This window comes from Calliphora vicina, chromosome 2 (genome assembly GCF_958450345.1).
Source record: "Calliphora vicina chromosome 2, idCalVici1.1, whole genome shotgun sequence".
NCBI lineage: Eukaryota > Metazoa > Arthropoda > Insecta > Diptera > Calliphoridae > Calliphora > Calliphora vicina.
The window spans coordinates 60,439,718-60,451,780 of NC_088781.1; the positions used below are offsets into that span (position 1 = coordinate 60,439,718).

Here is a 12,063-nt window from a genome sequence, read left to right on the forward strand (position 1 = left end):
GCCAGATTGGGCGATAACATAGTTGCTGTTAATGAAATTGTACTGGAAGTCGTGGTAGTCGATTTCTCGACGTGCTCAAGAATTCGGAATACTGCAGACTTCAACATGGAACTGCATCCGTAAAAGACCGGATTGAAGGCCATTCAGCGATCTTCTGAGGGTTTGGAAGAGTAGCCCAATTATTGTAGAAAATTATTTTGTTACCAATAATAATGAGTCTATAAAAAATTACTGTTTGGTGAGCGCTTCAGATCTATGATAACTAATATATTTTAAACCGAAGTAGAAGTCAAATTAACTATTGTTCAACTATACATAAGTACCATTGCACAGTGCGGCAGAATCGAAATTTTTTGGAAATAAAAGTCAAAGGGAAATTGGATCGAAAATCTCAAAAATATTATTTTTTTTATAATTTTGCCCATAGGGTCCACATTTCCTTCGGAGTTGAGCAAATACTTTAGAGATAAATAGGGAACACACCAGGCTTTGGGATTTTAGAACATGTGGCCCAAATTTAAGTCAAATTCCGAAGGGCTTAGGGGCGATACATTAAAAAAATAGGACATGTTTTTTATATTAAAATTTCTCCGCAAAGATACCTTACAGAAAAAAATAAAATTGTTATATGTTTTTAAAAAAAGTTTTTTTTTAAAGTTAAATCACCTTTTCGTCCAAAAAACAGCAAAAATCTACTATTTTTTAATTTTTAAATTGAAAATCGTTTATTTTTAGATCCATAATCGAGATTGCTCTGAAATCTTTTATATATAATTGGTAATATTGTTGTCAAACTAATAAAAAAATTTAAAATTTCAAATGCCTATAACTTGGAAATTTTAAGAGGTAACTAGTACAGACAAGCAGACCTAGCCTAGCACTTTCGAAAAATGTAAAAATCTTAGAAATCGGATGGGAAACAAAAACATAGAACGTCTTTAAAAATTTTACATGTCAAAGTAGGGTATACTTTGAGGTAGGGTATACTACCTGGAGGATTTGTAGGGTCCATTTTAATAACATCAACTTGAATACCCCTTGTCTACGTCCATGTCAAATTTTATACCGATCGGATCAGCCGTTGAGAAATGCCAGATTTATTTCAAAAAAATTTCGTTTCTGTCCCACTGTGCATAGAGCTATATTCCGCATAGAAATTTTATGGCGGCTGGAAGAAATGATGGACCGATTCTTACCATTTTCAACAGAACTTGTATTTTTATCAAAAGAAAATAGCAAAATATTTTCGAAAAATATTAACTATTTTAGAAGTTGTCTGACATTTTGGTTCTCTAGTTCTACTTTACCGATTTTCTTCATTTCAATACAAAACATTTCTCATCAACAACGTATATTCCCTGTAAATCTGAGTTATTAAAAAAGCCAAAATGTTCGACAATCTTTGAAATTAAATTTGTACTAATGGTTTCCATTATTGCAGGCTATAGCATATTGAATTATTCAATTCAAATCGATGAATTTATCTTTTTCCTTTTTAAAGTTGGCGCTAGTCCGTTAATATTTAATTTCACATTTGTTGGATTTGAGAATATAACTTTATTTGTATTTCCAATAACAATTGAAATTTGATATAATGCAGTTTTTAATTAAACTATTTAACAATTTTATTTTATTTAAAATGTAGATTTTATTTTAAGGGAACTTATGGCAATAGTTGCGACTTAATTTCTAATAAAAAAATAATAACAACAAGTGTAAAAATAGTACAATTTATTTTCTGTTTTTTTTTATCTCAGTTAATAATTTTATAATTGTTTTTGTTTATTATTAAATAATTTTAAACTGACACTAGTTTTTTTTAGTACCTAAAAATATATTGTTTTATATAGAATAGAATTTGTTTTTAAATAATTTTAATTTATTTAATTAATTCCCTACTTATGAAATTCTTAATTTTTCGTTTTTTTTTATAATATTTTTCTTAAAAACTAAATTCACATAAATTACAATGATTTTTCTTCAAATTGTTTGTGTGTGATACCTTGACTTTAATTTTGTAATTTTTAGAATTTTAATTTATTTGTTGTACAATAATCAATTTTATTTAAATCACTCATGATGTGAAATTTTTAATTTTGGGCCCTAATTTAATTTTATGATATAGTACATACATAATTATTAAATATAATTACATTTATTCATTTAATTATTTATTTAATTAATAATGATGAAAAATAATGTGCAAAACAACATAAAGCAGAAGAAATACACAAAAAAGAAACTCGTTGTTAGTAACTCTTTCATTTCAATTAATTTCTCACTTTAATATAATTAAATTTTTAATTAAAATAAAAAATAAAACAGAAAACAAAACAAAAGGCAATTATGTTTTAAATATAATTTAAACAAAACAAACAAAAGAAAACACATTTTACGAGGTAAATTTGAAACTACTAGTTGCGTTGAAGAATTGTCTAGCAATTCTTCTTAGAGTTTTTATCAATGCCATGCGAACAACACATGACTTACTAACAGATAACCCGTAGCCACTACGATGCTGCCAAGCATTACCGGGAAACCAACTCTGTAAAAAACAATTTTTAAGGTATATATTAGTATTTGAGTAATATGGATATGATAATATTAAGGGTACTCACTTGAAGAATTGTAAGAATGTAAATTTATAACCATGTTGCTCAGCAACACCAGCACACACGACATTAGCCGAAGCACCAATGAGAGTACCATTGCCTAAAAGAAAGAGAAAGAAAATTATTTTAGATTTTGGTGATAATTAAAAACTGGTCAAATTTAAAACTAAGTAAGATAAACATCGAGTATTTTATCTACTAATAAATTTCTGATATTTTTAATAATAGCCGACCTTTTCTACTTTCTAGATTCGTTATCAACTTCGAGGTAAGACCCCTTTCACTCTAGACAATTTAGTTGCGCAAGTCTCTTGCCCAACAACAAAACAACATGTAAAATTTTCTTCTCCTTAACCCGACATTACCTCTGACATCTACAATCACAAGAAACTAAATTGCCTAGTGTGAAAGGGGTCTAAGGAATTTGAGATCAAACGATTGACTCAGTCTCAAATGGAATTTTTATTTGTTTGATTGAATTTTCAGAAATGACTTCATGGCTAAGGCGCTAAGTACCCTTTTACAATGCAGAAATTGAAAGGCAGACATTTTTCTCATTCTCTTTTGAACTTGCCTAAACCTTTTACAATCGCGAAATTTTTTGTTCTTTTTCGCAGTGTGAACATTGTCAAATGCATTTAAACATTGATGTTAGAAAAATGATATGAAGCAACAACATGAAAACTGCAAAAAGTGGAAAAGAGAATCAAAAATGTCTAGTACAGATAGTGGTGTACTACACACTCTAGCTCTTCAACCCCTCGCCTAAAAACTTCATCTGTCTGCCTTTCAATTCTGCATTGCAGTTGGAAACAACTAAATACTGATCATGTGAATTTAGACTATTGCACAGATGATTTTCTGCATCGATCGTGGTCTGATTCCCATTCAACAGGGGAAGCATTCATTCGGGATGATATATTCGAGATATATACAGATTAGGGTAGGTCAAATTGTAGAGGACCGATGAAACCATAGATCGAGCCCCCGGATTTCATTATGAGAAAATCAAATATTCTTCAATTTTCACAACAATTTCCACCAATAAAGGCGATAAAATTTAAAAAAAAAAATTACGAAAGCTCCCTCTAGCTGCACTCAAAACTAAACATACACATTCGGCTAGAGGAAATAAAATTTTCTTTTTCCTCGATTCTTAAATATTTTGGAAAAATCTTTGAAATTTGATCCAACCTAATTTCTGTGACTTTAAATCTCCGATTAAATCTCTATCGGCTGTATACACGATATCTAAATCGATTGATCGGATGAATGCCTGGTGTCTCTGAGTATGTTGAAAGTGTTGTTGTAAAAGCAATTCAAGCTTGTTTTCGGTTAGGGGTCTGCATAGTTGTGAGACCTAACCGAAAACTTGGATCAAATTTTTTTGTGACAAAGGCGCATCGTGATTCTTGTTCTATGGGTCATTCCAAGAAATTTTGCCGAAGATGTTGCATCACTTCAAATGGCTGTGTCCATAGATTTTCAAGGCGAAGTGAGGTGGTGTTGGCTGTGAATATATCGGTGGTTACACAAAATCTTTGAATGTTTTAAAGTCGGAATTCTGTCGACATTGACTTCAAAGATCAGTTCAAGTCTTAGTTCCATCTTCCGCTTGGTGTTTCGAGCTAGTGTATCTAAACTCGAGGAACGACTTATGTTCTTGTCGATAAGTTGACCGCTACAAAAACCGTTTATTCACAAGTTTTTGGTTCTACCTAAATTTGAGCATATATGACAGTTTATATTGAGCTGGTGCATGTGTCGAAATCCAGCTGGTGATGATCCACTGAAAGATATTGTGTCAGCCAATATGTCAGTAACAGGAGAAAACAAAGAAATTAGGCTCGAGTTTTTCCTAGGTTTGAATAGTGAGATTACTCTACCCATTTGTCAAACATCTTGAAGGAAAGGTTTAGAATCTTCGGCATAAAATCAACTTCTGTCTGGAAATTCTATCTGGGCAAATAACATTAGAAGACAGCATTTATATTGACCTCTACAACTGAAAAAAAATGTATTTTTTCCCCTTGTAAATACACCTCAACTAAATCGCTAAGTCGGCACGGGTTGTCCTTCTTAGAACAAGCTAAACATTTTTTTGGTGGAATTTTAGGTCAATACGAAAGTTTTCAGATGGTATGCGTCAAAAAATAAACGATATCGAAAAATATGGGACACCCTAGCGTACAACCCTATCATCCTTCTTCAATTGGATATAGACTCCTGCGTTCAAGTTACCGTTTTCCAAATGATTAATCCATTGTTTTCATTTATACTAATGACAAACCTTGTGACTTCCTAGTTAAGCTATTACTCTGGGGTGGGCAAGTGCACTTCCCAAATAGTAAAAATAAAACTAAAATCATGGAGAAACATAGAGCGAAAACTAGAAAAAAATCAAACAAAAAAATTACTAAAAATAATCACACATACGAGTGTTGTTTTTGTGTTCACATAGTTTTTTCTACTAATACATTCTCACCACTTAGGTTTCTGACAACTGAGTTAGGTCTTTGACAGGAGAGTTTTCGCTATATGTCTAATCTCTATGACTAAAATATCACAAAAATTGACTTTGCTAACATAACTACTTCATTTTCCATATTTAAAACTGCTAAATTATTTTATAAAATATTTTTATAATTTTTTTTTTTATATTTAAATGTGATTTTTTTTAGTTTTCCTCTTGATCTAAACTGTTATTTGTTCCTTATTATATTAGTTAGACAAAATACTATTTTTGAATTGAAAAGATTTATTTATATCTAAACTCTCTATATTTAAAAATGTAATATTGTATACATGTATATATACGCCTTCGTACAAATATTATTATAAATAAAGAATTGAAAAAAAACTGCTAAATTTGAAAATCGTTCCTGAAGCATTACACTATGTAACCATTGTTTTATTCTACGCATAGCTGAGAAACTTCTTTCGCAACTAGCAGAACTGATAGTAAGGCTTATTGCCACTTGTAAAAGTATGTAAATGCTTGGAGAGATATTAGGTCTGTTCATTTACTTTCCCAGTAAATACTTGCAACGAGAGAATAAAATCAAAATTTACAAAATTACTCTCTTAAATTCTCAAAAATAGTAAAAAGTAAATGAACGCTTTTCCAGTAACAATTGTTTTATACACAATTTTCTTATTTTATTCCTTTTAAAATGTATAAATACTCACATTTTCTTTAACTTTATTGAAAATTCTTTTGTTTTGGCATTTTTTCACCTCAAAAATAAAATTTTAAAAAAATAAACAATAACACAAAACATATAAAATATAAGCTGCTAACTATTACGAGTTCAAAAAACGAACTTGTAATAGTTTGCAACGAGAGAACACTCTCTAAAATTTATACGCTCTTGATTTTTTCTCTACTTGCAAGTTTTTGAGTTAATGAACGCTTTTCCAGTAACAATTGTTACTAACTAGTAACAACTTTTAGTTATTGAACATAGCTATTCTTGTCAATTTTGGATTTTATCATATCAATTATCATGTAAAACATGTAATTAATAATGAAATCATCGGCGCCATCCAAATCTAATTTAAAGAAATTGTTAACAGCTTTAGGTAATGGAATGTTTTGGAATCGGTATTCGATATTAAAAATTATGCTATCTATTACTGGATTATATATATTTAACTTTCAATAATCAACTGAAGGAATAGAATCCGGCAAATCCAGATTATAGCTTTTACCTAACGTTGAAATCTTCATGATGACTTTTAATTACAGCATAATTTTTAATTACTGACTTACAATTTTTATATCTACAACTCCATCTAGTTGTGCAAAGGCTGTTTATTATATTATATTATTATACTGTTTAATTTGAAGAGCTTGGCTTAGGCTTTTTAAATCATTACTATGCTAAGAATGTTTGCGCTGATGATACATATGTGTGAACACGAATCCACAATAACTAAGTTTAGCCTGTCAGATAAACAATGAACCAAAATGGCTTGCGGATTTGACTCCTTTATGTTAGCTTGTAAACCGTTTTTAAAACCAAACGTTACATGTGCTCCGTTGTATGATTGGCATTGGAATATTTTTTTAACTTTTTGTGTTCCAAAAACCCCATGATTAATGTTCTAGGGCACTGGAATCTCTTAACGGAACAATCTACAAATCCAAAAAAATCTTTCTGCGACTTTCCAAATTTTTATCTGGGGTGGGCAGATGCGAGTCTGGGGTGGTTTTGCCCAACCCCAGCACCCACCTATCTACGCCAGTGGATGGGGTTGTAGTTGCGATTACGTTAGGGTGTGGTTTCGTTCGACGATGTCGGTAGGATTCCCCGATACTATACTTAATAAGTATTGCACCATGCCGGCTGAAACCAAAGTTTTCGGAGCTGGATTGGCAGTAGATGAAGTGTCATATCTGGTAATAACTAATAATGCAAGTTCGGCATTCATGCTCTATGTCTTATATACATCAGTATAGAAATAAAGGCTTCTACGTCCCATTTACTCTGACTTTGGTAGGATTGTCATGGGATCGGCGAGGATATTAAATCTAATCTAACCTTGATTCTATTGATACATATTGGATAAACTGTTATCCACACTATTAAACTTAAAATGCTTTTCATAATATGGAGTAATATTCATGCAGTCAAAATTGAACATAAATCGCTACTGGAAATTAACTACAAAATACCACAAACAAAATAAATTTTTGCTTCTAGCACATCTTCTTACTAACGCTATAAAAATTTAAACTAGAGTTTGTTCTCTCCTCAGTGTAGATTTGACAAAGTCTTAGGAAATACTGTTACCAAATAATGAAAATCTAGAGAACTTACCTCCCAAACAAGCTCCGAATGCTAATGCCCATACCAAAGGCTGTAATGGTAGATTCAATGCACTATTTTGAGCTAAAGAAATAGTAATTTTCACCATCATTGTGGTCAAAGGTATATTGTCAACGAAAGCTGAAGCTATGGCTGAAACCTGGAAAATTAAAAAGTATTTATGCATTTTAATAGCAGTTAGTTTAGTATATAAGTATAAATGTTTACTTACCCATAAAATAATTAACACAGCCACCATTAAACGAGACTCTTCGCTTACGCCCAATATAATATTCTCCGTCATATTACCAATCCATTCGATTAGGCCCAGCTCCGACAGAGCCTCCATTAAAATAAACAAGGCAGCAAAGAAGAGAAGAGTCGACCATTCCACACGAGCCAATATGGCTTCCATATCTTCAATGTCAGCTAAAATAATTAAAAATATGGCACCCAAGAGAGCAGTCCAGCCCAAAGAGAGACGTTGTAATTCGGGAACAGAGTGCAAAAAGAATAAACTTATCACAAAAACCAAGGCACAAGAACATTTAATAAGCAACGGCTTATTGCGTATGGGATACTGTAAAGAAAAATAAATTAAATTCAAACAAAGTCCTACTTTTCCAAAGAAAAATCAAGTGAAACAATTCTTACCTTCGCTTGCAAATGATCCAAAGTTTGTTTATAATTAATGGTGGGTTCTATGGCGGTGGATATTTTCTTTTTCAAAGACCGCTTCAAACGATTTACTTTCTTATTCAGAGTCTGTCTTACCAGCTCTTCATCCTTGGAGTAGGAGGATAAACTTGCGGCAGCCCGTTTCCAAACATGAATTTCATGTTTTAGCTCTTCGATCTCGGGAGATTCTTTGAATTGCAAATCGCTAATGTTGCGGAACTTAAATCTCAATTGTATATAAGTTTGGAACATTACCAAAATGACACCTGGCAACATGTGTAAAGTAAATATGGCAAAATTAACACCCTGAAAATAAAAAATAAAATTAAATTTACATAATAACTCTATTACTTTAAACACACTTACATTTTTGGATATAAAACTATTTGAGGCAATGATGACATTTGGTGGATCACCCACGGGTGTAAGAGCACCACCAATGTTCGAGTAGATAACCATACACATTAATATAGGAACCGGATTGAGAGACATGACCTCACAAAGACGTATGGTTACGGGAGTCATTAGTAAAACAGTGGTAACATTATCCAAGAATGATGATAAAACCGCGGTAAATAGACATAAACAGTTAATCAAGGGCCAAACATGACCATTAGTGATCTGGAATATAAAACAACTATTTTAGAGGATAATTATTTTAAGATTTTTATAGCAAACACTTACTTTATAGGCATACACTGCCAAATAATCAAAAACACCCGTTTCCGATAAAATAGCCACCAAAATCATCATACCAAACAGCAACAACAAGGTCTCCACATCAATCCAACCCATAATGGTGACCATGGAAGGTCTTGAATTCAAGGCGGCCAAAATACCCACCGATAATGTGGAAGCGATAATGGCGGCAAATGTACGATTTACAATTTCCCAAATGATCATGATATATAAACCGCACAGCACTACGGCGGCATAGATAACACCCTCCTTCTTATAAATCGGCGATTCATCTATGCTCAGTTGGACCGGTAATTCAGCTTCTATGCTCGAGACAAAGTGTAGCGTCAATTCGGTTTGATTGGTGAAATTTCGATAGTCTTCATGCAAGCTCTTAATATCAAATTGATGAACCTTCTTAGTTTCTCGCGTCGAGTCCATGTATTCGGGATACACTAAATCTAATTTCCAAATTTTCGAAACAATTTCATCGTAGGCTCTGTCACCGGTTTCATTGAAATAGGCACGTTCCACGTACACCTCGAGTAGAGGTGGTGATCGTTGTTTTGTATCTGTTACAGCGTCAGCTTCCTGCAGTTTGAAGGGACCCGTCAGACTGAGGCCTATTCGCATAAGTTCGGCGGTGTTGACGGGGAATACTGGAAGGAGAAGAAAGATCGATTAGTCTTAACAATAATTTAATTAAACAAGCGATCAAATCCTTTCGACTTAATGCACTTTGAGTAAATGTTCAAACAAAATTCAAAGGTTGCATTTCAAAAAACTTCTGTTATTTATGACATGATAGATGTGGAACATTGTAAATATACATTTGAGTTCAATACTAAAATAAATCAACTGTAGATGATTCAAATACTATATAAACTCTTCACATCACCAGTGGATTATTCGGCATCCAACGAAATTTAGCCGAACAGTACGAAACCGGATTAATCACGCTATTTGCCGATTTTGCAAAAATAATCTTAACTACTTTAAAACAGACAATAATTTTCAGTTGTTAATGTTTAAAATTCATTTTGAGGATCTCATTTTTATTTTGATGTTTAAACTAAACAGGATAATTTGCTTTATAAGAAGCCTGAGCTTATTTTAGTGAATTTTTGGGATGCAGAAAAAATTATATGGCATGATCACTAGAGTATTTCTAAAAGTAATTTTCTGAACATTGGTGTAATGGCAAGCATAGGACTATATGGTTGAATAGGTACAATCAAGTATAAACAATGAAAATTGGCTGGAAATAGCTGGATATCCTTCATGACACTCCTGGAAATTCCTAAAGGATCTAGGTTATCAGATATTCTAACCATGAAATAAACACTGAATACGATATTGAACTATTACCTAAAATATTTATCCAAATAATTTGTAGCCTAATCAGCATACAGATCGGGTGAATTCCAAAATGTATGTATGCAATGCAGTCATACCTTTATCAAGACAAAGCATGCAAACGCGTAGTTAAAATTTCAAAAAAACTTATCTACTGCCTGTTTTAACTTTTTCATACATTTTGCGATATGAAACATTTTCAAAGTTTACACGGTCGACTTTTTAAGGTTGCATTGCATACATACATTTTGGAATTCAGCCATCATAGTCATGAAAATGATCTAGTAGTATTTCATAGGATTATCTTTCTCTGGGTGATTTCATTACAGTATTATTCTTAGATAGCGAACTCATATGGAAAAACCACTAGTTGATATCTTGGTCTTAATTACTAGGATGATATGTCTCAAATGGTTGCTTAATAGGATCATTAGAGTCTTTGTCTTGGAAGAACAAGTCCAAACAACTACTAAACCCTATATATTGGGTTTATATGAGGATAGGTAAAAAATTCCGTGCCTTTTTGAATAAAACACAAGTTTTTCGATAAAAAATCATTTCAATTTGTCAGATAGTCTCCTTTGAGTTCTATGCACTTCGTCCAACGTTTATACTACTGGCAACTGCGTTGCTGATGATTTGGCGAAAAAAGGCGCCATAGATTTCCTATATGGGATACCGTTATCCAAATGCAAGCTACAAATTAGTAACTTCTACTATGAGCTCGCTCAGAAAAGATGGGGTTGTGAACCCACATGCACTATTAACAGAATGATATGGCCCCGACTGATTCGTGGACGAATAACATATCTTCTTGGCTTGACACGCTCACAATTGAGTGGTGTAGTGGCGGTCATAACCGGACACTGCACTTTTGGCAACCACGCGAGGAGACTTGGCTTGCCCTACAACGACTTCTGCAGAAGTTGTCAAAACGAGGAGGAGGATGAGACAATTTTTCATCTTCTTTGTCACTTTCCGGTATTAGGGGATCTACGCTTAAGGTTTCTGGGACATCGTTCCCTAAATAGTCTTTCAGAGATTTCGAATATGAGGCAAAGAGATTGGTTGCAAAGACCAGACATGGGGATCTCTTTAGAGTGACCAAATAACCGCCAAGTCATCGGTACGCAATTTTAAAAATCTCCCACCCTCTCTCTCTCATTCTTCGGATATCGTCCTCTTAACTTTCTCAATCTTCCCCTTATTCCCCCTAAGAAAAATTGACCTATAGCTTGAACACACGTGAGCTGCTCTTATTTTCTTCACTTCTCGGCCTTACCTTACCTTCTCCAACGTTTCTTCAATTTTGTTATGCCTTCCAAAAAATAAGATTTGTCGAGGTCATCAAAATAGGTTTTTTTGTGAGATGATTTCATCGTTCGACACAAATCTCTTTCCGGCGAGACATTTCTTCAGGATTGGAAACAAGCATTTCGTAGCCTATTTCAACTGGGCGTCCAGAACGTTCCGCATCTTCCATGCTTGTACGGCCACAACGTAATTTTACCATTGAAATTGATGGTGCAGAGTTCCCATAGTATTTATCAGGCTTAGACTTTATTTGAGGTATAGTTTTTTTCAGCAAAAAATAATGCTTAATGAGCAGACGAAATTAATTAATATTCACTTTTTCCAATTTCTCCTCTAGTTACGAGGTAGTCTGCTATCAATGGCTGTCAAACGCAAACTAATGATGCAGCTTGATCAAATTTTGACCTGTTCACAGAAGCCCTTTCAGTTAAGAACCGGGAAATTCAAAAATTCGCGGACTTATTGACCCACCCTTGTATGCGAATATTGGTAGAGCATAGAGCATTCTGGAAACCTTCTACTTATTAATAGACTTGCCAACCGTCCCGTTTTCGACGGGACTGACCAGTTTTAGAGTCGAATGTCCCGTGTGCCGGCGATACTCTGAACGGGAC

The 12,063-nt window shown here is 33.2% G+C and overlaps 1 protein-coding gene across 4 annotated transcripts in view; it reads right to left on the bottom strand.

Moving 5' to 3' along the window:
- Positions 1-1,533: 1,533 nt before the first annotated feature.
- hoe1 (hoepel1) overlaps positions 1,534-12,063 on the bottom strand; it is a 188,308-nt gene continuing 177,778 nt past the window's right edge. For all 4 annotated transcript variants that reach the window (XM_065499782.1, XM_065499783.1, XM_065499784.1 and 1 more), the window contains 7 exons: positions 8,786-9,438; positions 8,468-8,722; positions 8,078-8,407; positions 7,656-8,003; positions 7,436-7,583; positions 2,619-2,712; positions 1,534-2,545 (listed from right to left, as the gene is read on the bottom strand). In XM_065499782.1, the coding sequence (XP_065355854.1) occupies positions 2,461-2,545; positions 2,619-2,712; positions 7,436-7,583; positions 7,656-8,003; positions 8,078-8,407; positions 8,468-8,722; positions 8,786-9,438 (1,913 nt within the window). In that variant the 3' untranslated portion in view covers positions 1,534-2,460. The remainder of the gene's footprint in view (positions 2,546-2,618; positions 2,713-7,435; positions 7,584-7,655; positions 8,004-8,077; positions 8,408-8,467; positions 8,723-8,785; positions 9,439-12,063) is intronic.